Source organism: Ictalurus punctatus, chromosome 28 (assembly GCF_001660625.3).
Source record: "Ictalurus punctatus breed USDA103 chromosome 28, Coco_2.0, whole genome shotgun sequence".
Taxonomy (NCBI): domain Eukaryota; kingdom Metazoa; phylum Chordata; class Actinopteri; order Siluriformes; family Ictaluridae; genus Ictalurus; species Ictalurus punctatus.
The window spans coordinates 4,822,624-4,849,232 of NC_030443.2; the positions used below are offsets into that span (position 1 = coordinate 4,822,624).

The 26,609-nt window shown below is 39.8% G+C and overlaps 1 protein-coding gene across 2 annotated transcripts in view; it reads left to right on the forward strand.

The window, feature by feature from the left end:
* Window positions 1–661: 661 nt before the first annotated feature.
* doc2b (double C2-like domains, beta) overlaps window positions 662–26,609 on the forward strand; it is a 155,751-nt gene continuing 129,803 nt past the window's right edge. The window contains exons 1-6 of one of the 2 annotated variants that reach the window (XM_017460595.3): window positions 662–990; window positions 3,159–3,354; window positions 5,873–5,964; window positions 6,873–7,016; window positions 7,322–7,451; window positions 13,349–13,435. In XM_017460595.3, coding sequence (XP_017316084.1) covers window positions 5,888–5,964; window positions 6,873–7,016; window positions 7,322–7,451; window positions 13,349–13,435 — 438 coding nt within the window. In that variant the 5' untranslated portion in view covers window positions 662–990; window positions 3,159–3,354; window positions 5,873–5,887. Of the gene's footprint in view, window positions 991–3,156; window positions 3,355–5,872; window positions 5,965–6,872; window positions 7,017–7,321; window positions 7,452–13,348; window positions 13,436–26,609 lie in introns of those variants that run through there. The other variant, XM_047151752.2, reaches the window with a different exon arrangement.

Sequence of the window (26,609 nt, forward strand, 5' to 3'; positions counted from 1 at the left end):
CCTCACAGCTCCCGAGTCCCCACAAATTCTTCCCATGTCCACATGTTTTTCCTGCTGTGTTCTCTGGTTTCCTCCTAGTCATGACTGTAGGTGGACTGGCGACTCTAAATTGCCCTCAGGTGTATGTGTGTGTTACCCTGCAATGGACTGGAGTCCCATCCAGGGTTTCTTCCTGTCTCACGTCCATTCTTCCCGGATCCACTGTGACCCTGACCAGGATATAACAGTTACTGAAGATAAATCATTGAATGAAGTAATGATTTGTATATTTCATTTTAATACAACATATTCTGCGATTTCATAACCTTTGTGTGACAACTTAGGGCTGATGTGTACTTCTCTGTCTGCATGTTTCCTAACATATGCGTTTAAACTTCAGTATGGGGAATAATCATTTATTTATTTAGAAATAGTAAGTCGAGGAGCGACCATTGTAGTGGTCTAAAATGCAACATTATAATATGAATTAAATTCACAGTTTGTTCTGGTCTGTTAAGTGCTCTGCCCAGAAGGCTTTCTCTCGCGCACGCGCACTAGGGACGAGTATTCAGATCCTTTCTTTTTGTGTGTGTGTGTGTGTGTGTGTGTGTGTGTGAGAGAGAGAGAGAGAGAGAGAGAGAGAGAGAGAGAGAGAGAGAGAGCGCGAGCGAGTCAGATCACTTGTCTTAGCTCAACAACAAGAGCCGACTCCTTCATCTCAGTGTCATTTTTTTTCTAGACCGGACACAATTTGCTATATTATGACCAGCGATTGTTTTTCATTACTTACCCATGGGTGAAATACTCATCTTTCACTTATCAAAATTATGCAAGTCTGCTCTGAACATTCACCTCAAAGAGCCGACTCAAAGAGCCGACACGTTCGCGAACGACACCCACAGCCACTTTCCCCTCATTAGTGAGATTGGGCGACATTTTTTTTGACTAGAAGAAATAACGAAGTGTTTTAAAACATGCTCAGAAAAGTTGTTGGGGTGACGACAATATCAGGTGAACGTTTTCCGCAGTATTTATTTATTAAGTTGTTGTTTTTTGTTTTGTTTTTTCCCCCAAAGGACTTATTTTTGTGAAATCAGTGCTGCGCGCGACCTACAGCTACTAAGTAAATAGTGTTTTTGTTTTTGTTTTTGTTTGTTTTAACCTCAGCAGGTTAATTCTTTATAATTACTAATGTAGCTTGCAGTGATACATATTGTAACGTAACCATAGCAACCTAATTTTAGACTTAGTGAATGATTTAAAAATAGATGAAATGCTCATATTTTGAGAAAAATAACCATATTATACGACTGCAAAACTCTGAATTTGGGTTTAGACTTGGCCCTTTTTGTTCTACATATCATTTTCACTGATAAAACTTGACAATATATACTGTGAATGTCCTAAAAGTTGCTTTAAAAAAAAAGATAATGTTATAATGGGTACTTCATAAACCACAAAAAAACCCCAACTTTATAACACCTCACAAGCCATAATGAATAAATGTCTCATACCTCGCAATGAAAAATGTTATGATTTTACCTCAGGCACCCATGTCATCCTAAGTGTCCTGATTATATTTTAAGTTCTTTTAAAATAGTCTTCTAAAGTCTTTTAAAATACACGAAATTCTAAAATTACTACTTACCAACCTACCACCAAGCACATACTAAACAAGTCTTTGTGTACATGTTAAAGTCTTACCTCAGAAACCTGCTACAAGTTTCTAAATGTAGCTAAAATGTCGCCTTTCTATATGATGAAGAGGGGTTTTTTTTTTTTTTGGCCCCACTACTTCTTGGTGAGTTCTTCCTAAATTTCTGGAAACATCTTAAATCCAGTCTTTTTAGTCAAAATCTTTTCCCTCCTAAAATGGTAAGCCTACATAATTTAAACCTACATTTCTGAAATCAACTGTCTAACATAGGTTAAATTCAGTCTTTAAAACACTTCATATCCTAACGATACATTGCTTGAGATGTTGCGATTGCCTCGTAAAACCTCTTTTGCAACTTTCTGAATGTATCTTAAATTCAAGCTTCTAAGTAAGGAACAATATGTGAACACATGCGCTGTTATTATAAAATAAGCAACGATTGAGTGCTATGAAGCTGTTACCGCTCCAAAGTTGATTATTTTTCTAATATTTCCAATACAGGTGCACCTCAAAAATTTGAATATCGTGGAAAAGTTAGTTTTTTTCCCCAAAGTGAAATATTTCAAGCCTTTTTTTTTTTTTGCTTTAATCTTGCTTTAAAAATTACCATACTGTTCAGAAGGTTGACATTTCTGTATTATAAATTCTTTATTCTAATATTTTGAGATACTGTTTTTTTGATTTCCATGAGCTGTAAGCCATAATCATTGAGATTAAAACAAAAAAAAAAAGGCTTGCAATATTTCACTTTGTGTAATGAATATAGAATATCTGAAAGTTTCAATTTTTGAATTAAATTATGGGAAAAAATTAACTTGCACCTGTGTGTGTGTGTGTGTGTGTGTGTGTGTGTGTGTGTGTGTGTGTGTACGTTCCAAAGAAACCGGAAAGCAGAAAGTCCTCCATCCTGAAGAATTTCCCATGGTGTAAAACTTACTGACTGTTTCAAAGTGCTGACACTGGAGTCTCCTTCCATATATATTAAATAAACTTCTCACAGTATCAAGCTTCACAGTGGCGGTGATTTATATCCCCCCCCAAACCCCCCCCCGTTAAATTATCACATGCTTTTTTAGATGCTTTGGAGAGTCCACCATAGAAGTCCCTGGGTAATTTGTTACTATTGGGTAAAAGAGCGAGAGCATCAATGTAAACCCGTTGTTTGGATTGCAGTCAGAACTAAGCTCACAGCTACACGTGAGTGTGTTAGTGAGAAATGCTGTTGCAAATGTAATAGTATACATCGCAGCTCGTTTTCCCAGCAGCACATTTGCCTTTGGGCTTAAATAATGTTTATTCAGTTCAGTTTAACGTGACAGCTAATCATGTCACTGCAGTCTCAGTACACAGACTAAAGAAGTCACTGTTCATGGGCCGGTAGACATGAAGTTGATGACGTTTCGCTTCTCTCCTAGGAAACCTGCTGAGTATCTGGGAGGGAACACACAGCAGGAGGAGGGGGAACTGGTGTAACATGACCTGTTTTTTTTTTTTTTCTTTTTTCCCTTTCACTTATTTGCAGAGTTGAAGATAACGTAGCGTCCGTCGGCAGAGGCAGACCGTGTTCATTGTAAGTGTTTTTAATGCCCCGGAGGGAGAAAAGTCTGTGAGGTCGGAGTCTTTTTGTGTCCCACCTGCTGCCTTATCGTGTGTCTCCAGCTTTGAACTGCCTCTGTGTGTGTGTGTTCCTGGAAGGAAGTGAACGTCTTGCTTGACAGGTAAGGAGTTTCTCGAGGTGAGACGCTTAATCTTCAGGCTTCAGGAAAAGTTTAGGGAATGATGAGGGTCCCGGGTTTCCAGGTTTGCTCTGCTTTGACCTGTTCACTTCTTCTCCTTGTTTGAAAGCTGAGCTCTTGAACTGCATGTACCTCAGAGCAGCCAAAGCTGAAGTCTTACAGAGAGTAAACCTTGTAATGGTTTTGTGTTAATGATCAATAGTACACATGTATTATAGACTTCTCATTAAAAAGGCTTCAGATGTTCAACTTATTATAAAATGCCTTCTTATGCCCAAAGATCGGGTCATGAGTCACCAGGATTCTCAAAACTTCCACAATATTATTGACTCAACACTTTTACAGCATGTACAACAGTTACCCCTTCGGGGCCGTGGGTTGGTACCCCATACAGGGTGTTCGAGTATTATCTCATTTTAATCAGGTTTTGGCAGATCAGAAAGCAACCCGCCTGTTTGGTGTGTTAGTATGATTTGACGTTAGTATGGTTTATCGTGATTTGTCATGCTCAATTTTCAACGAACATGCATCTTTATTGTTATTAATCAGAACAACAATAAGCTTTTAACCATTGCTAGTATGTTAATGTCTAAGTTAATATTACGCAACAATCGATTTTTATATAAAATTCGGCTTTTTAGACGTGGCATTAGTGTTTTGCTGGTGTTTTGAACGCCAACATCAACAAAACCAAACGTCAAGTTAAAAATCACTGTTTCTCCAGATGTGTGAAGTTTTTCCTTCTTTTTTGGGGGGGTGGGGGGATGAAGGTTTAACTATATAAATTGTCCACGTGTCTTATCTGCATATTGGATGTCTGCTTTCTTTGGAAGAAATCAAAGCACTCGTCTTTTGCAGCACTATGTTCGACGATCGCTAATTCCAACGAAACGAAAACAATGGAGCCTTCTGTCAACCTTCAACATGGATTGGGTCTGCCTACCCCAGACCCTCTGACCAAATGAGATCACAGTGACACACAGCGCCCAGATTTAAAGGCCAGGTCAATAGTAATTGGTTTAAACCAGGCCCGCGTAGGGAAGTGTATCTTTAGGGGCCACTTGGCTGTGGTGTGTTTTTAATCACAGCAGCCAGAGGAGGAACAGGATGTTTTAAAAAGGATTGTTCTACCATCATGTGACCGAGCTTTATCCGCAGAGCTGCGCTGACCCGAGACCAGGTTTGGCTCAAGATTGGGATGTGACGAGGAAATCTCATCATAGATCAGAAGCGGCTCAGTGTAGGGTTTGTTTCCTTTTGTGTGTGTGTGTGTGTTACGGTTTGACACTGCTGGCGCTCTGTGAGGTAAACTCTTTCTCTCTTGTTTTCTTTGTCGCTGTATGTCTTTGTTTGCCCACAGCCTTTTTACATGGATTTTCTTGGCATGTGAAAGGTGCATGGTGGTTGTCCCAGGCTATATAGGTTCATGTTCTAGGGTTGTATTGTATTTTCTTACCTCTGTTGAGGGGGGTGAAAAACAAAACATTTTCATTTCACTTCAGGTTTTTAGCAGTTTAGACAGGTTTAGTAGTATTAGTATTTTTTTTATTTTATTTTCCCCCTCAGCACTTATGTCTTATAAAACATAAACAGTAGAATTGTACAAAGGGCATTAGGTCGCATGGAAATGTAAACAGCTTCAGTTGCCTGGTTGTAAACGAGGTGTGTGTGAGAGAGTGTGGCAGGTGTTTTTTTTCCTGACTTTTTCATCCTCTGATATATAATATAATATAATATATATATATATATATATATATATATATATATATATATATATATATATATATATATATATATATATATATATATATATATATACACACACACACACACACACACAAAATATCTAAACTTTGTAATTTTGCATCAGAAGTTTAGGATTTTTTTTTTTTGCACATCTTATACCCCCTCCCTCTCTTATAGTCAGAGAGGAATACTGACTCGTTGTTCAGCACCCGAACGAGGGAACTGCAGCACCAGGAACAGCTGTCAGGACTAAGCCATGGGTCTCTTTTAACACAAAGCACATCTAAATGCAAACAAGTCCTCACTGAGTTTTGAATCTGACATGCCTTTAAGCCTGGCAATTTTGTTAAACGTCTTCCAGTCTCGTTTTTGTGATAAGGTCATGTGGTGTATCTGAACCTGTGTGTGCGTGCGTGCACTAAACAGCTGTGCAGCTTTTGTTCGATGTGGAAAATGCACAGTGGCAGTGTCACTGCTAATTGGTGCCCCAAGGCAACCATCTAACATTTATTGCCTTCTAAACTGACTGACATTAAGGGCGAATGCATTAGGCGCTGTATGCTAGCTTCAGGAACTTGTCTGAAAGGTTTTATGGCTCCTCTTTAGACAAAAACAAAGTGAATCAATTCAGTCTGCTGCTGTATAAAAGATCAAATATAAGGAATCAGAGGCATGAATTGATCTACTTTACAATGTGTAAATAAGGTTGAACAAATGTAAAATCTTGACGTGTACGTATTGTTTTCTGTTACAGAGTCTACTTTGAGTTATGACCGACACCATGTTTGGTAGCGGGAACCACCAGTGGGTTTGCCCCAATGATCGACAACTTGCTCTGAGAGCCAAGTAAGGAATTTAAAGCCATTTCACTTTCCACCAACACGAGCTTATCAGTTCATTATTACAAAGCTGGACTGAGTATATCAAAGCGGCGAAGTCTTAAAAGAAAAATCCAGCCTTTATTTAATAATAAACAAAGAATGAATGTGTCTAAACTTTTGACCGGTAGTGCATATGTAATATGTACCTGGATTTTGTAGTGTACTGTAGTAACGTTTAGACTTTATTGATGAGCTACAGCATGGTACGTCACTTCATCAAACCATGGCAGAAAAGCCTCCAAAGGAACAATCAATCCAAAATATATGTACAGGATATACTTTTAGCTTATAGAAGAATTCAAACTGATTGGGCCTCCAAACCAAATATAGAATAAACTTAAAGTGCAACTTATTTTAACTGCAGAACGTTTTTTTTTTTGTTTGTTGTTGTTGTTTTTATTTGGCACGTATAGTACAGCTTCCTGGTATTAATATTACAGTACGTTTGAAGACAGTATTTGAAATAAAACGATGCTAAATATTCAATTTAAGACATGTATTAACTCTCAAATAAGATCATGAAGATACAGGATCGTTAAAGTCTGGTTTTAGTGAACGTGTTCCAGGTGTAGCCTCAGATACTCCATCCGCCTCAAGCATCGGTGTTTTGTGCATTCTGAGATGTTTGTTCTGCTCACCACGGTTGGAAAGAGTGGTTATTTGAGTTGCCATAGTCTTCCTGTCAGCTTGAAGCAGTCTGGGCGTTCTCCTCAGACCTCTTGTCATCAACAAGGTGTTTTTGCCCGCAGTACTGCCCCTCACTGCATGTTTTTATTTATGTATTTATTTGTTTGTTTGTTGTTTGGTTTTTTAAGCGGATGAATCCTTATGTGAAAACGAATTTGGATAATGCTGTTTTTTTTTGTGTGACAGACTACACACTGGCTGGTCGGTGCACACATTCCAGACAGAGAGGCAGAGAAAAACTCAGATGCTGAACAAAAGGGAGCTGGACATAATCCTGAGCGTCATCCACAGAGCCGAACAACTCGAGCTGATCGAGCAGCACCGAATCGGGTAGAAATCTCAGCGATCTTTCTCTGTGAACGCCCTTTTCTCATTCTTCTCACTCTGTACTTCTATAGCTACATTGTTTTGACGTGGACCATGTGTGTAGTTACATGAAAGGTAGTCCTGTTGGTAAAGGTTATGACCTTTTTTAATTTGTGCAGACGGAGTGCTATGACCGATCCTGGCATTTGAATGACTGCATATCATGCACGTGTCTATCTTAGCTTCTTTTGCGTCTACGTTACTTCTATGCGTGTGTGTGCGTGCGTATGGTCTCTACGTATAAACGCCGCATGAATCGTGTTTTGCAGGCGTCTAATGGAGCGTTTGGATAACATGAAGAGGTCTTCGGTGGGGAATGGCCTGTCTCAGTGCCTGCTGTGTGGAGAGGCTCTGGGGCTGCTGGGAACTGCTTCAGTCCTCTGCTTTGACTGCTGCAAGGTACAACAACACTCCTTTCACTATGCTGCAGGATTGCTCGTTATCACAGTTCACAATATTTTCCTTGTGTTTTGAGATAAGAGCAGAATGTACGATTGGGAAACGGAAATGAGCTCATTGTTTGTAGGAGAGCTGGAGAGAGTCAGCTGGCTCGTTTAATTTACGTTGTTTTCCACACAGTGCTGTGAGTAGTTCTGGGTAGAAATGGAAACTTGGGGCTGGAACAAGAATGTTCATGAATCCTAAAATTCAGAACATCGCATTGTCTAGAAAGATGGCGTCTGGCAATTTGACAGATTAGGCAGATGATCAACCACAAAGCTTTCCCCAAAGCCTGTCTGCAAACATTTTCTTAATTACACACCACTTACTGCAAAAATAAATAAATAAATAAAGATTAGATTATAATTTTCAAGCTTCTTTCAATCAACTAATACTATAATAATAATAATAATAATAATTCATGATTCAAGATTTTATGTCATATACACAGTCATATACAATATATAACTTCCAGTGAAATGAAAATAATAATAATTATTATTAGTAGTAGTATTATTATAAACTTAATTTTATATAGCAGCTTTCCTGCATTTAAAATGCAGTGCATTACATGAATAAACAAAATGGAGCCAAAAAAACATTGGCTAATAATAATGCAATATAATAATAGCAGTGACAAAAAAAGAAAACATAATAATGTAAAATATACACAAATTATTATAAATGAAAATAGAATAAAAGTACAGTATTTAAAATATGATCTAAACGTAGCATGCCAGTAAAAGTAAGGCAGAAAATAAAAGCTAGTTAAAAGCTAAAATGAAAACCAAATGAAATTTTAAATCGGCGATAGATGGAGCCTGAAAGTTTATTGGTAACGCGCTCCAGATCTTTGGCTCTTAAAAACAAAATCTACTAAACGATGAGGTCGATAAAGCTATCACTAGCACTAACCTAGTGACTGTATCTTGTTATTGTGTCATGTCGTTCAAAATGTTTTGGAGTTTTTTTTCCTGCTTGAATTCAGTCAGCAACAGGATTCTGAAGCTCGTGGCCAGAGAAGAGTACAAAAGATACCAGAGGCTCTGTGGGCTGAAAATACATTCAGTCTACAATGACAAAATCATATACGTTATGCAGTAACTAATCAAACGTGGAATAGACACTAAAGAATGTGACACCTCAATATCTGGTTAAAAAAAATGGCATTGTCTGGAGAAATATGAAAGTATCTGTGCATACTCTCTCTGTTGCTAATAAATATAAATAGTGTAAATAAAAAAAATCACCTCGGTCACGTTTTCTTTTCAGTTGTAGAAAGGGAGTGGACCATGACAGTGACCCCATTTTCAGTAATGTTACTGTTTGCAATGCGGTCTTTTAAGTTGTTTTAGTATTTTGCACTTTTCCACACAAGGCATCATATGATAGAGGAGTGTTGTAGATTCTGACCAAAGCAAGCCTTCCCGATTGTTGCACTTAATGTTGTATATATATATATATATATATATATATATATATATATATATATATATATATATATATATATATATATATATATATATATATATATATATAAAAAAATAACAGAGTGGGAAGAAAAATGACTCTGGTCCTCTTTTCTAGTCAGATGCAGTAGCACAAAATTTCCATAAGCTTGCAGCAGAGAGCTGTAAAATGCTAATCTGCTTCGGTTTATGCTGTCCTAATGCAAGTGTCTGGTACCACCAACAGGGGGCAGTGTGTGTCTAAATTACACACCACAGCCTGTTTGCTGCCTTGATGTTGAGATTCAGGATTTGTTTGGGTTATTTGTCAACAGCCTTGCCCAGCTTTTGAGGTCAGTGGTGCCAGATGGAAGGAGTGATTCAGCATAAAACACACACTCAGACTCATTTGTTGTAGAAGGACTAAGGACAAAACCTGACTACACATTTAACCTGCCTTAGTAAATATATGTGTTTAAAGTCTTAAGATACCTTAATCTGTGTTTGCTTTCTGCTGGGAAGGGCACAAAATATGCACCTAGAAAGTCTTAATAGTTGCTGCCTTTCCAGTGTCTACAAGTGTTTCGATGCAATCAGTCACGAAAATGTCAAGTGTTTCTGGTGCCAGAAAGACTGGTTTGAGTATTTTCAAAACTGCTGATCTCCTGGGAATGATGTGGGGAAACAAACAAAACAAAAAACATCCAGTGAGCAGCAGTTCTGAGAACTGTTGATGAGAGAGTTCAGAGGAGAATGGCCGGAATGGTTCAAGTTGACAGGAAGTCTACGGTTACTCAAATAACCGCTATTTACAACCGTGGTGAGCTGAAAAGCATCACAGAATGTGCATAAGAATCCCCTCTGGCGTGTTTTCGTCTTGATACGCTGTTACTGATCAGTCTGGATCGGTCATGTTAAAATGTTCCTTGCACAAATTCCAAGTATTGTGCTTTCTGAGATGCTTTTCTTCTCACAACATATGTAAAGAGTGGTTATTTGAGTTGCCATGGCCTTCCTGTCAGCTTATTCACCAGTGTAGCCGTTCTCCTCTGACCTCTCTAAGGCAAATGTTTCCACCCATAGAACCTGCCGCTCATCTGATGTTTTTTGTTTTTCACACCATTCTGTGTAAACTCTAGAGACTGTCATATGCGAATATTCCAGGAGATCAGCAGTTTCTGAAATATCCAAAGCAACAACCATGCCACTGAGATCACAGTCGCAGAGATCACACTTAACCCCCCACCCCCCCATTCTGATGTTTGATGTGAACATTAACTGAAGCTCTTGTCCTGCATGTGCATGATTTTATGCATTGTGCTGCTGAAACATGGTTGCCTGATTGGACAATTGCACAAATTATAAACAATATTTAATTAGACTGGGACAGGAATGTGTCATTAAAAAATTTTCCCGGAAGTGATGAACTACGGAATTCACACGAGTTTCTCCAGATTTGTTCCTATTTTCTGTTTTCTAAATAAAATAAAATCCTAAATACACTATCGTACTGGTATCTATGATACGAAGGGACCGGTACGAAAAGCCGTGATTTCAAGGGTACTTTAAAATCTGGCCTTTTGTAAGCACTGCTAAAATGTGGGCCTGGAGTTAGCTGTCATTCATGGCCTGACACAAATTATGCAAGGCATTCATGCTTACTGTTAGGATTCCTTTTTGGAGAGCTTGTGGAAAATTGAAGGGCTTTCTGAGTGGCCTCTCTGGCTCGTTCTCTTGCTCTCTTTCAATCCGAGTCCCTCTCTCAAAGCAGCATAAATAAGCAGGACTCCTGAAAGAAGGAGTAGTAATTACTTTAGGCTTTTGTCTTTCATTATGGATCGCTTGATTAAAGGTTCTTTCCTGTTTCCTGTTACAATTTCGTTTGAAATCTTTTCAGTTTATTTCTTGGACTCCAATCCACTCGAAGCCATGCCAATATCTTCTAGTAATTAATTTTCTTTTCGCAAGCATAGAGTGTGGTTTTTCACTAGCATTGGTAGATATACATTATTGTATGTGTGCTTCCATACTTGACGGTGAATTATACGTCTCTGAGCATGTTTGACCACCTCACTATATTTTCCAGAATGGTTGATTTAAAACCACGCAGGATAGCATTTATTGATCTCTTCTGCAATTTCTTCAGCATGCAGGAAGATGTATGTGAGGTGTCTCCCTGCAGCTCTTGTAAGATGTATTTATAGGATCTTCAGTATTTTATTCTTTAGCATAACTTATGTTCAGACAACATGTGTATAAGGAAACACCAATATTTGTGGCCTCAGAAGTGCACCACCCAATAAACAATGTATTGAGTTAGTGATATCAGGTAAAATATAACATAATACAGGTTTATAAAAAATATATTTGTTAAATATATGTGCCACAATTATTGGCACCCCTATGAATTATGAAATATATTCTCATTGATATTTAAATTTTTTTAGTATACCTGGATGACTAGGAGCAGGAAATTGTTCAACCATGACTTCCTGTTTCGCAGGTGTATAAATATGAGGTAACACATAGGCCAAATTCCCTTAGTCATTCATAACAATGGGTAAGACCAAAGAATATAGCGGTGATGTGCGGCAAAAGGTTGTTAAGCTTCACAAAATGGGAAGTGGCTATAAGGAAATAGCACAAGTGTTGAAAATGCCCATTTCCACCATCAGGGCAATAATTAAGAAGTTCCAGTCAACTGGAAATGTTGTGAATCAACCTGGAATTGGACGTGTGTCTATATCGTCTCAACGCACTGTGAAGAGGATGGTTCAAGTGGCCAAAAAATCTCCAAGGATCACAGCTGGAGAACTGCAGAAGTGAGTTGTGTCTTGGCATCAAAGTCTCCAAAACTACAATCCGAAGTCACCTACATCACCACAAGTTGTTTGGAAGGGTTTCAAGAAAAAATCCTCTACTCTCATCCAAAAACAAACTCAAGTGTCTTCAGTTTGCCAGACTCTACTGGACCTTCACATGGGATCGGGTTCGATGGTCAGATGAAACAAAACAGAGTTTTTTGGTAATAAACACAAGAGGTGGTTTTGGTGCACACAGAGAGGTAGTCATATGGAAAAGTACCTCATGTCCACCGTTAAATATGGTGGTGGCTCTTTAATGTTTTGGGGCTGTTTTTCTGCCAGAGGACCTGGACATTTTATTAGGATACATGGCATCATGGACTCTATCAAATATCTAAAGATATTAAATGAAAACATGACTCCCTGTGCCAGAAAGCTTCAAATCTTCCAGCAGGACAATGATCCAAAACCTACATCAAAATCAACACAAAAATGGTTTACTGACCACAAAATCAAGGTCCTGCCATAGCCATCCCAGTCCCCTGACCTGAAACCCATAGAAAACCTGTGGGGTGAACTGAAGAGGAGAGTCCACCAGCATGGACCTCAAAATGTGAAGGATCTGGAGAGATTCTGTATGGAGGAACGGTCTCAGATCCCTTGCCATGTATTCTCCAACCTCATCGGGCATTATAGGAGAAGACTCAGAGACTCAGACTATCTTGGCAAAGGGAGGTAGCACAAAGTATTGAATAAAAGGGTGTCAATAATTGTTGCACACCTACATTTAACAAAGAATTTTTTCTTTGATGAACCTGTGTTTTGTTTGCAATTGTTTGATATCAGAGCAGATCAAAAGATCAAAAGGTTAAACAATAAAAACAAATTTTCAGCCTTCCTTATTAGCTCATATTTAGCAAGGGTGCCAATATTAGTGGAGGGCACTGTATGTTAAATTCTGCATGTTAAATTCCGGATTCTGTTTCATCAGAATATCAGCACATGTGATTGTTAATTTCCTGCTATGTCTTAAGAAACTTTATCATGTACAGAATGTGCAGAGAACATTACCTTTTGTCTTAGTTTGTTGATTCAAACCATAATTTAGCTCCGCCCACTCATGTTCAAGACAATTTCTGTAAAATACGAAACCTACTTTTCAAAGTAATTCTAGGATTTTTTTATTTTTTTTTAATGAAAAGCTTATCAAAATTGGTGTGAGTAGGATCTGAATCTCAATAATGATCAAAAACACATTGAGATTATTCAATAAGATGTCCACCACACGCCAATCAAACTTTGAGGGGCGGAGTTTAGATTATTCGATACTCACGATTAAGTGCATGGAAACACAAAAGCCATATTTTGAAGAAGATTCTGAGGATGTGGTCATTGATGGGGGTGGAATGTAATTGAAACATCGAGCTGAAACATGGTGCGCTGCATCATTGTGCTAATCTCTTCCTGGATTTTTAATGATTCCTGTGCTACTTAAAAAGATGTCAGCCAATCAGCTTTCAGCAGGCATTTCACATGGTTGGCATTAAGAACGGTTGATACAAATGGTGCATTTTTATATGTTATTTATTTATTTTTTTTCCAGAAAGTGTGCACTAAGTGTGGGATTGAGACGGCATGCAATCAGAAGAGAGCTCAGTGGCTCTGCAAGATCTGCAGTGAACAGAGAGAGGTAAGGCCACAATCTGTTGTCCAGATCCAACAGAACAAACGGCATTTTTCCATCTTAATCTGCAAGGGGAAAAAAAGCTTTGTGAAGCTTAGTGAGGATGAGTATGGCTCATGAAAACTGTTCGGTGCATCATTGTGACAGAATGTGAATAGACACACGCCAATACTCGAGCACTCCACATCCATTATAAATCGAGGAGGAGAGCGTGAACTGATGTGAACTGATGCTCCATGCTTCTCGTTGATTGGGGTCTTTGAGGGTTCATGCATTTTAAGCTCGTAGCTTTATCCGAGCATGGGTCTTGAGGGGAATTTGAAATGAAATCTAAGACCCGTCAAGTCAGCGTGAATCGATTGGGCCGAAGAATCAAATATGCAGTCATTTTATCGTGTAGAAATCCATGTAAAATTGAAATAAGTCTACAGATTGCTGCTTATACAGTGAAACCGATATTTGCTTAGAACTCCTGGAGTTGCAAGCTCTTGCTGGGCCACCTGTGATTCAGATAGGTCAATATTATAGAGTTTTACACAAATACACCAAAATGCAACTAAATCATTAATCCAGACTATTTATTCACACCCATTTACAACTAGAACACAGTAGCAATGCTGCCAACACCATGCAAACCAAACTAACGTTTTATGCTGGATGTGTGCTCTATGGCTAATCTCTCTTCAACCCCCCCCCCCCCCCCTTTTTTTATTTATTTTGCTTTAGTTTGGTATTCAGAGTAGGGCTTTACACTTGATGAACCCAAATGTTTGCTATCACTTATTTTTGTGAAGCAGCTGTTCAGTGCCTTTGTGTGCATCCAATCAAAGTACAGATCTAGGTTAGATATAACAGGCGGATTTCACTAAGCCGCAGCGTGACACAAGCCCAGCTCTCTCATTAGACAAGGTGAGTGCAGAGTGCTACTGCTCTGGGGTTCATAAAAGCATCATTCAGTGTGTACATTTTAGTACACTGTCGATTTAACAAAAGCGAATTGTTTACGTGCCAAAAAAGTTTAGTAAAACTTGAGATTATATTCAACTGCCTGGAGCACCACTGTGAGTCACTTGTGAAGCTGTATTAAGGAGATAGTGGCACAATATGACTGACAAGGTACTGACTAATCTTATCATAGATGGACAGATAATGGAAGCCTCTTGTAAAAATGACTGTTCTATGGGTGGATTTGGGAAGCGATTGCTAGCCACCTGCTGCTCTTCCCCAGGCAGTCATATTTTGTCAAATTCCTCCTCTAAAAGGTTGTTTTTTTTTTTTTTTTTTGGTGTGCCACGGCTTCCTGTAGGTACAGTATTCAGATTTATGGAAAGTTCCATTTTTGCAGAAGAACTACATGCTTTAAGGTTCGTACATGGAACAGCACACAGCGACTGAATTCTTCGGTTGCTGTGGAATCTGCAGGCAGCTGCATTGAGCTCGGTCTCTGCAACCGCCATGCTTTGAAAAGGTCAGCGAATTATTTGCTTACGGGTATAATGTAATACATGTTTGGGGATTGATAGGATTTGTGTCTCCATAAAATATACGGCCCGATGTACTGCAGTGGTAGTTTGTGCATTTGTTTTTGGCAATGAGGAAAGAGGAGTAGCATAGAAGCTCTTTTTTTTTTTAAATTAAACATAGTAACTCATTCACTTGAGTTATTCACCATTATTCATGTGCAGTGGTTCTGTGGAGACTCATATTTTAAAACACCTGTATCTCTTTGCAATAGCAAATGTAATGGATTGTTGGTAAATGTTGGTAATATAACCATTAGTGAATGGAAGTTCGATTCAATTTACCAATCCAATTCTTTCTGCCTGCCTGTTTCATTGAATCAAATGTCCAATTCGATCGATTCATTTTCTCCTGGGGAACATAAAACCTTCAAATTGTGACAAACTCCTATTCTGGTTCATAAGATTGACACTTGGAGTTGTGTGTTTTCAGTGTATTTCGAGTCAAACCTGAGAGAAAGCCATTTGCCCAGATGGTGTTCGACTCCATGAACAGCTGCACAATGGATTTTGGAATCAGCACATTCGCTGGTTTTCGGATCATTTAGGCTAATAAAACTGCCGACTACGATGTTCACCGAGTGAATTGCTTGTGTTATCTATCCATCCATTCATTCACTGCCCTTCATGTGTACCTGCGTGTAGGGCAGCAACAAAGAACATCCGTTCGTTTTCTGGGCCAGCTTCAGTATTATTCCACAGGTATGCTTCGAGACTTTGGTTTCTGCTGCCACTGTTTGCAGCCGGGTGCTCTTAAACCTGCCTCTTTCGCATCTTCCTTCTGGTGTCCAGTGAAGGGAAGTACAAGGGATGTTGTCCCTTTCTCCTCAGATGACATACCAAAGCCATCTCCTTTGCCTTCTCATGATGGCAATCAGTACGTAATCCAACATAAGCCCGATTAAGACGATACTCTGATTAAGAAACTAGCATGTAAAAAGCAATTTTTTATTACCTTAATCCGATTAAAGTCATACTCCAAAGTAAACACAAATCGAATTAAGAGGTGTGGCGTATTCCTGTTTTAGTTGCATTATCGATGTGCATGTACACACCTTAATCACACTATTAACGGGAGTTTTACAGGACACATACACACAGGGCAGTGCTCAACCGTTTGACAGCAAACGAGAGTACGGCTGCGTCCGAAACCATGTACTTACTAAATAGTAGGCGAAATACGTGTTTCAGCTACTATATAGTAGGTACGTATGTGGTTTGGGACGCAGCCCACGGCTTCAAGCAGTCGTCTATTAGCACGTATAGCAAGACAAATAAGGTCAATAATTAGATTACAGCTGTCCATGTAAACGTAGTCAATGTCCAGGCTCTCTTGATTGCACCAGAAGATCATTTGCTGGTTGAAGATGGTGTTGGGCCAGAAGGTTCGCAGGATTCTTATGAGGTGCCGTATGTGGAAGGTTGCCAGCTTGTTTAGGTCACTTTGTCATTCTCCAACATTCTGAGCCATACTGCAGAGGAGAAAGAAAACATCTCTAGTACAGTCCAGACATGGTGCTGATACAATACTGGAGTGACCTTCACACATTGCTTAACATTTTACAGGTACTTCTGGCTTTCTTGTACTTCTGCTGCCCAGGTAGGTAAACTCTACAGTTGTAGGCAAGTCTGTGACTTGTATTGGTGTCGGATTTGGGATGTTCAACATCATCCTCACCTCTGATTACTGGTTGTGGAAAGGTGCTAAGGCGAGATTTTTTTTTCCAGCATTGTTCAGTGTTCATTAATGGGTCCATCTTTGTCGCATGACCCAGTCATTGACACTATTGAAGAGCAGTGCTGACATCACACATCCCTGTCTCACACCCTTCTTGGCTTTGAAAGTACACTTGCTGTTTCCCACTTGGCCTATGACATCGGAGTAAAAACTCTTGATAAGAATAGTAGCTTGTGTCGTTATCAGTTTAAGGAACGTTCTCCTTTCAATTTCGCTAGTCAGTACACAGCACCCAGAGCCATTTTTTAGTTTTTAGCTATCGTTTATGTGAACTTCCCAAGTGTCGGAAACACTGCTGGTCTTCTTTGAGACAGGAAAGGTCAATTAGCAGAATAGTTGTTAATATGTTGGACCACGCAGTGTTTTGTGTTATAACGTAAATGTCAGTATTGTACAAGAAGTTTTAAAACCAATAACATAAATAAGTTTTATTCAGATGGACTTTTTCTACAGATTCAGTAAACGATTCATGAGTCGTACCTCACTAACAACCATATTAAAGTTCTGCCCATGTTCTTTGTTGTATAAATCAAATAAACTGTTTTTTTTTTTTTTTTTTTCTTTTTTCTTTTTCTGCCAACCATAATGTGGAAGTGTGTCTTCTGACCTGACCTCCTGGTGTTGACCATGGATGAAAATAAGCTTTAGTAGATGTAATACATTGCCTAAATTGAATCTGGATGTTAGCATGCTAATTCCACGTTGGTGTCTTTCATTTCTGTCGAGTCTGCCACTGACAAGGTTCAAAAAATTAAACGCAGCAAACACGGACACATTTTCTGAACTCGGCTCCCTTTCAGTGAGAGGTATGCACATTAGCGTAGCCTTTAGCATTCAGCACAACACGCAGTGTTCCTCATAATAGCACTCCAATTAACCACATGCGTGCACTCTCACACACTCAGCTCTGTTGTAAAGACTGATGCAGACATGGCTAAGAGAGGGAGATGGATTACAAAAAAAGCTGACTAGAAGCAGAGGTTTAAAGGGATAGTTCAATTCTATCATCAATTACTCACCCTCATGCCATTCCACACTTTTTGGAGCTTGAAAGTTTCGGTTACTTGGACTATAAATTGAGGGACGGAAATCTCCCAGGTTTTATGAAAAATTTCTTCATTTGAGTTGTGAAGATGAATGAACATCTTACGGGTTTGGAACGGCATGAGGGTAAGTAATTGATGACAGAATTTTCATTTTTGGGTGAACCATCGCTTTAACTTTATAGGTAGTGAGCAGGGTCTCATGACCACAGATTTGGGTGGGGGAGGATGAAATGAATAACAATGTGGTCTCGAACAAAATTAAGTTGAGAGGACGTAACACTTGGCTCATGCTATAGGATGCTATCTAGTGAATTTTTAGAGTGACCCTGTAATATGAGACACTACAACATTCAAGATATCCAGAATGCAGTCTAGCAGCGCATTTGGAGCAGTTGCAGACATACCTTTTGGAGGATGTTCGAAATAGTCACCAGTTTGCCAGTTTCAGCAAATTTCCAGCCCAACTACATATCAACAACCATACAGAATACCTGGGAACAATGTCATTGTGGTGCACACGCATTTTTATCGTACAGTTTCCATTCCATAATCCCCCTTTCCCTCTATCATCAATCCATCCATTTTCTCTACCGCTTATCCTACACAGGCTTGCACGGAGCCTGGAGTCTATCCCAGTGGACTCGGGGCACAAGGCGGGTGACACCCCGGACGGGGTGCCAACACATCGCAGGGAACAATCGTACACACATTCGCACACCACAGACAATAGAGATGCCAATCAGCCTACAACGTATGTCCTTGGACTCGGGGAGGACAACCCGACTACCTGGAGGAAACCCCCGTAGCATGGGGAGAACATGCAGACTCCGCGCACACAGGGCGGAGGTGCGAGAACCAAACCCTGGAGGTGCGAGAACCAAACCCTGGAGGTGCGAGACAACCTACCTACCTAACATACCTTTGCAGTATATCTTACAATAGAAATGGTTCTACATCATAGACCCGCTGTGTGCACTTACACTTTGCCTTTGTTTGCAGCAATACTCTATATTAGATTTAATTTTGATTATTTGTTATGAAACAAGATCTTGGTATTTTTAAACTACTTCATTTTCCTGCACGGCCTTGTCATTAACCGATCTGTTCACTGCCTACCCCAGAGCCCCTATTCCCCCAGCTCCCCATGATGCAAGTATGCATCATGTTTCCTGCCCCAGTGAGGCTCTAATGGCATTTGTTGCAGTCACCATTTTTGAGCACTAGGTGCTATAATAACTCTATGGAGCTAAATGGGGCTGTGATCACACAGCTCCACAACTGAGCAAATGGAACCTCAGCTTAAATTGGGCAAATAGCAAAATTTTCTAAATCGTTGGTCACCCAAAAGAGATATTGAGTATTTCAATGGGATTTAGAATGTTTGGAGTTGTGAATGAAGGTTGGTTCACAGCTTTGGGTTAAACTATGGACGTGGCGCCACTCATCAAGTAAGAATGGCTAGGTGCTGAACTGTGCACCACACAGTCTTGGCACATCAGGTTTTTATGTAATTCTTGCCTTAGATTTTTAACATTGGTTTGGCATTAGTGTGTCGGAGCAAACTTTTTGAAACATTCATTTACCAACTATAGACAAGAACTATCTTCAGTGGGAAGGAGGGAAAAAAAAAGAACAAGGCGTTGTGCGACAGACGGTATGGCCTCTGCAGAGCCCTAAACTTAACATCATGAAGGCTGTCTGGGATTCCTTGAAGAGATGGAGGCAAGTGAGAGCCAAAGTCTGTAGAGAAAATATGGCAAGTTCTCCAATATGCTTCTAACAAACTGCTCGACGATTATCTGCGTTGTATCTAAAAGAATTTGTTTAAAAGCAAAAGCTTCTTTACTGAGTTTGTGTATTATACAGGGATGCAGCATCTTTTTTTAAATTTTTTTTTTTAGACGGAATAGATATTTTTGCACAAGTGTTGATACCTCAAGTCAATATCGATACCTATATTGATAGGTACCTTAGATCAGTTGTCACCAACCCTCTTCCTTCCTGCAGGTTTGATCTCCAATCAAAATCTAACACACCTGTTTTTGTTGTTCAAGAACTTCTTAAGGCAATGATTCGATGGTCAGGTGGGCACAATTAGGGTTGGAGCTAAAGTCTTGAGGAAGGAAGATCTCCTGGAACAGGGTTAGTGATCACTTAGTGGCCTTAGACCGATTAGTGTTGTTCTACTTCAGTAGAATGCTTCTGTACAGCTGTAAATGAAGTATGTTTTTGTTTTCATTGTGTCTGTATCTCTCGTTGTGTGTGACTGATCATCAAGAATGACATACTGGGTAAGGGCTGATCTTTTCACTCTCCTAGTGTTGTCTATACACATTGGTTATCACTATTATGTTCTGGTAGCAATGAACTCCTCATTCTGAGTTTTATGTTAAAAGATGTTTATCGGGTTACCCTTAATTAAAGGAAAAGATATATCTGGATATTTTCACATACCAACATGGAAAACCTCCTGCATCTCTCTCTCTATATGCTATAACTACAGTTGATTGCTTTTTCAGCTGCTGAGGGACATGGTAAAGCATGGGCGGTTTATGTAATTGTGTTTGCCGAGTTGTTACTGGTGTGCACATTGTAAGACCTGAGCTACAAAGAGTGCGCAGAAGCATCTTATTTCAAATGAATTTGAACTCCAGCGCGGTGCAGTCACAGGAACACTTGCATCAGTCCATTAAAAAGAAATTGTACTTGAACACCACAGGACTGTAATACAGTCGGATTAGTCTGACATTCTGCCTCGAGCCCTCTCTGTGATGAATATCGGAGAACATTTAAGGACATACTGTATAAATCCAGATAATAGTTTTTTGCGAAACTGTCCTGCCTGATATATAATACGTTTTTGTGCGAGGCAGTGTTTTTTCTGAATGTCGGTCTCATACATGCTTATCTGGCTGCTATGAAATTTACAGACCGGGGAGTCGGGGGAGCTCCCGCATTTTGTACCAACTGTTCAGCCAGTGAGCCGGAGTTGCCAACGAATGCTCTTAGTCAGAACCTGTTATCAGATGGGCTGCTGCTCTCCTTCCTGAATGTGCTGCTTTATCAGAGTCATTCAGTGCTGATCTTGGTCCCCTGCTTCCCTTCTTCCTGCGTGAACACTCCATTTGTCTGGCAGTGCGACCGCCACATTCAGAGGTTACATAGAGACGGGATATAAGCACATTTTTAACTTGCTTGGTTTGTTTGTGATTTTTTTTTTCTTTCCCTTCTATGAAAAACAGACAAATGTGACATTAAGAGGATATTTTAGTTTTCTTGTTTTCTTTCCTGGTGATCTGAGGTGTATCGTTATCGTGATATATTTCCGTACACTTTTCTGATATATCCTGTGGACCATGATGTGTCCTTTTTATAACATTCTTAAAGTAAGGAAAAAAGCCCCAAAAATGTCAAAGATGTTTTATAGGACAATAATAGGCCTGACACCAAGCGGCGTTATTGTTACCGCTCCAAAGTTGATTGCTTTCTACAACAACATGACCTGAAGTGTATTATTCCCCTTATACCACAGCAATGATGTTAAATATGAGTAAAATAATGACATACTGTGGATATGAAAAGTCTGAGTTTTTTTTTCTTTCGTTTTTTCCAATCTTCACCTGTCCAGTTGAGGTGAGCATGTGCCCATGATCGCCTCAGATTCTTATTCTTGGCTGAGAGGAGTGGAAGCCAGTATGGTTTTCTGCTTCTGTAGTCCATCCACCTCAAGGTTTGATGTTTTGTGCATGCCGAGATGCTTTTCTGCTCACCATGGTTGTAAAGAGTCATTTATTTGGTCTGCTATAATCTTCCTGGCAGCTTGACCCAATCTGGCCATTTTCCTCTGGTAACAAGGCTTTTCGACCCACAGAACTGTTGCTCACTTGATGTTTTTTGTTTTTCGTACCGTTCTGTGTAAACTCTAGAGACAGGTGTGTGTGTGTTAAAATCATAGGAGATCAGCAGTTTCTTAAAACTCAAACCAGCCCAATTTGGCACCAACATCCACGCCACAATCAAAGTCACGGCGATCACACGTTTTCTTCATTCTGATGTTGGATGTGAACATTAACTGAAGCTCTTGACCTGCACCTGCATGATGTTCTGCATTGTACTGCTGCCAGATGATTGGCTGATTTAGATAACTGAATGAATGTGCAGATGTACAGTGGCTGGTGAGTGTAGATATTTTTTGCCCGGAAACTATATTGCTTTGAAATCGACAACAGAGCGGATTTGTATTCCATCATTGTACATTTGGTATCACTTTGATGAATAATCTCTTCCTAAAAGCTTCTGTCAAGAGCAGGCAGTGTTGATATTTATGCATCAGAATACACGATCAAATACGAGCTATAACTTCTCTTCATTTATTTTTTTTTTATTTCTGCTTCTGCTGTCTTTGGCTTTTATTCAGGCCCTTTCACAATCAAATTTGCCATGGTTTGATTTGGATAATGAAAAATGTTAGCTTGGCTTAAAAGTGCCTCTAGGGTGCATGCAAAAAAAAAAAAAAAATGCGGTCTATCATATTTGAAATGCAAGCTCTGCATAAATTTAATCACATTGCTTACTCATTTATTCCAGTAAGTGCATCTGTATAGCCCCACAATTTCAGAATGTAAGAGACACAAAATTGGAATACCTTTTGCTTTTCTGATAATCCAGGAGATAAGACATGAATTAAATGTCTGGGCACAGGGATGCCATGTCTGGAGGTTGATAGTGAGGACTGTCAGGATTGCACACGAACCTCCAGCATGATGGTGGTTTGGACGTACAGGGCCTTCAGGCCATCGTAAAGCTCATCGGAGTTTCACAGGGTCTGCAAGTGCAAACAGCATTGCATCTAGTGAGAAATATCTCTTCTAAGCCTGCCGGGAAATAGACCCCCCTTGCCCCCCTCCCCCAATTTCCCCAAAACCCGTTTCTCTTGTATCGAAGCCCAAATTGTTGACATTTTTAACAACTCAGAGCTGACTGAAGCTTTTCTCTAATTTAGCCCCTTTTTCACCCTGTGCTTTGCTAATTACTTGGTATCATTTCTTAATGACTCATTGGTTTTTATAAGCCAAAAATCTACAAAGCCAGTGTGGTTTATTGCTTAAACAAGCCAGAACAATAAGCTCAATCCCCCCCTCCGAAGCATGCTTAGAAAAAATAAATAGTCCACCCCCTTCATGCATGGCCAAGATTTAGTTTCATAATGTGTTTTTCTAAAATGAAACTTGGACTGAAAACAAATCCCAAAGGCATTAATGCTGTCTGGCGGGCAGTGGTGCCCAATAAGCGATGATGCTTCATAGTCATCACATCGTGATGCAAAGGCTCACATCATGCAAATTTTTGTTTTCAGGATAAAAGACTAAAGTCCATATGCTGGGTGCATGCTATCAGATTATTATTTTTTTTTATCCACGTTTATCCCAAGCTTGTGCCACTACACACAATTCTTAGATCAGGGTGGATATTGGTCCTCAGAGGCACTGAGCCTGAAGGCTGGAACAAATGGTCTTGTATTTGATCATTTTCATGAAGCAGTCCTAAGCCCTACAATCGACTGATGAGAGACTCCCTTTTTTTTCTTTGGCCAGTGACCCCTTTTTACGGACATGACAACTCTAAAAGATCACATAAAATGTATTAGTCCAACGTGGTATTGAATTCTGTGCTCTGTGGCAGTTGGAACTTTCACTGTGTTTGGATTTTAACCTACGTCAGAGCGTATGCTGCTGCTGCTGTAGGCTCCAGACTGAAATTTTGCTCTTGTAGCTGTTTAGATTATGGACATACACTGTGAATTATAGCATGAATATTATATTTTGTAGTGGGTCTAGTTAGAAACCATGACAGTGTTGCACGAAAATCTGCGTATTATTTAAAAAAAATTTAAATAGCCTCTCTGTCTGTTATAAAGGCCACTTTGATTAATAAAGACTTCTACAACTCCAAATTGAATGAAGGATAATGGAATTTGAATAACAACAATAATCCGTATGCATCGTGCTTCATGAGACGCTTTTCTGCTTACCACGGTTGTACAGAGTGGTTATTTGAGTTAACCATAGCCTTCCAGTCAGGTTGAGCCAGTCTGCCCAGTCTCCAGCGAAGTCTCTCATTGAGATGAACTGTCGCTCACTGGATGTCTTTTTTTTTTGTTTTTCGCACCATTCTGTATAAACCCTCTATCGTGTCTGAAAATCCCATGAGATCAACAACGTCTGAAATACTGTTTCTGAAAACCAGACAAGCATCCAATCTGGCACCAACAACCATTCTGTTGTTTGATTTGAGCACTATCTGAAACTCTTTACCCCTGATCTCAACACACAATATTCTGTAGAATCCCTTTTCAAACAAAATCTCTCTTTCCCTTGATGTAAAATATACAATTTGCTCACCCTTGATGCTTTCACACTCATTCAGGAGAACTTCCAAATGGTTCCTCTGCTAGTTCCATGCCAGCTGATCTCCATTTCCTCTCATTAGCAGGTCCGGATTATTGACAGGCTCCAGATCAGGACCGGTTTCTCCTTTTGTCACAGGAACTGGGCGGCACTAATAGAGTTCTGGCTCACTGGTCCTGGACTGCAAGGCTCAACTGAAGGTTCCGGTCACTGGTGGTCGCACATCCACAATCCACAAAAACTAATTTCACGAAACGCTGCCTCTCCTCCTATTGGAAATTAGCGATATTATCATGCCACTAATTAAAACGTCAAGAGGGCAAATGCTTTGCAGCGATTTGCTATTCATTGGGCGCGTCCTCAATTTGACAGGGGGCAAAAAGTGAAAGTCTATTCATTACACTTCGCTGTGTAAGGGTTATACGGTCAGGTTCAGAATGATTGGCGCTCTCGGTAAAGAGTTTTCTACTGCTCTAGTCTCATTTAGGTCTCATTTACTTCCATTCAACCCCAGCTTCCTAACAATGCTAGCTAGTGGACCAGAGCAGCATGCAAGACTAATTCAGATGGCTCCTTACCGGAAGACTGTTGTTGTCGCCTTCGTTTAGAAGCCTTTACTCATAGGGTTAATTATGGGCGGTGGTAGTGGTTAAGACACTGGGCTGTTGATCGGAACGTCATGAGTTCACACCCCAGCACCGCCAAGCTGCCACTGTTGGGCCCTTAAGCAAGGCCCTTAACCGTCAACTGCTCAGATGTATAAATGAGATAAATATAAGGTCGCTCTGGATAAGGGTGCCTGCCAAATGTGGTAACTGTAAATGTAATCGTATCAGCAGTTTTGCCTTTTACATTATGGTTAAACTTTGCTTTTCTAATGGCTGATGGTAGTCATCTCGCCTTATAGTCTTACACTAGATTTTTAGTTCTAGCTGGCTAGAGCACCTTCTGTAGTAATTAATAAACAAACATACAAACAAACACACTGTGCGACACTAACCAGAATATCGATAGCACAAGCTCTAGTGCAGCCTAACTAGCCAGTAGTAATGATAAAGTTTGGATTGATTTTTCAGTGTGCAGTATAACGGTGGCAAAGAGGAGGCAGAGCTTGCCTGAGCTTTTCTTGGAAGGCTAGACAGCATTTAGACCGCTGTATGTCGTTGAATTCCATCGAAGGTCCCCAAACAGATTTGTTGTTGTCTAGTTACATAACAATGTTCAAATATTGACTTTGAAATATCTCCAGTTGGACATTTGAGCAGCTCACTAACGAAAACCTTTTTATTTTTTTATTTCTACCTGCTTTGTCCTCCATGTTTTTTTTTGTTTGTTTGTTTTTTTGTTTTTTCTGGTGCTGCACTGATAGAGTGGGCACGGAATTGCACGAAATTGTCAACGCAGTCTGATTCATTGCTTTGGCAATAATGGCTTTAAAGTTATTCCATAAGGCAGAGCTCAGAGCTGCTTCGTTATGTTCGCTTTTTCTTCCGTTTCATGACCCTGAAGCAACGTGCACAGCGTGTGCGTGTCTGTCGTGTTCAATGACGCGCTCCTGTCCAGTCATATTGAAGAAAGCATGAATAGCAGCTCAATCTAGAATGATTTGGAGAAATATCAGATCGAATAAATTAGTTTCTAGTTGCCGCTCTGTCCGTCTCAGTGTAGTGGTCTTTGTAGAGGCAAGCTTTTGAGGAATAAACTTTACATTTTGAGTTCCTTTGGGTAAGTTCTTTTTTTTTTTTGTAGAGATCTTTCAGCGTATTAAAGTTTCACGTCTTCCTGTGCATGTTTCATTGTCCATCCTGGTGACCTTCAGGAGTCTTGTGATGAGCATCATGACTGGCATCCAGGGGCAATGTGTAAAAGGTTTCTCTCATCTCTTCTTAAATATTAGACACATTGTGTCATCATTTATCACGATACCAACTTTATATCATATCGCCCAGCCCTCAGGTGTCATGGACTCTTGCTTGCTATGTCAAAATGGTACTGCTACGTACATTTTAAAAATGCTCTTTAAGTACTTGTTTCATCACTGGATTGATGTGGCAGGAGATAAAAGCTGGTAATTTTTGCATGGCGTTCCCATTTAAGTACCCAAAAGCGTTTTTGAGAACAGGCAAGACGTCAAGGTGTCACACGTTTGCATCAGCATGGCTGGTTCACAGCAGGATGGAGGTTTGGGTGATGGAGACGGTCGCTGAGTCGTTCCAGCTGGGTAATGGTCCCTGCCAAGCCGATGGCAGCAGCTGCTATCAACCCTGACATTTTAGCACCTGCTGTCTGTCACTATAGAGCCATCTGCCAGACCCGAGAGTGAACCGCAAGCTATTTTTTAACACAACTCTCACATTATACGTACCTGCAATTTATACTTAACCTTTCTACAAAAGAACCCGACACTGCTTGATGGCCATCAATGGTGAGGATTTAACCATAGTGTCCATTTTGGTTCTGTGAAACTGA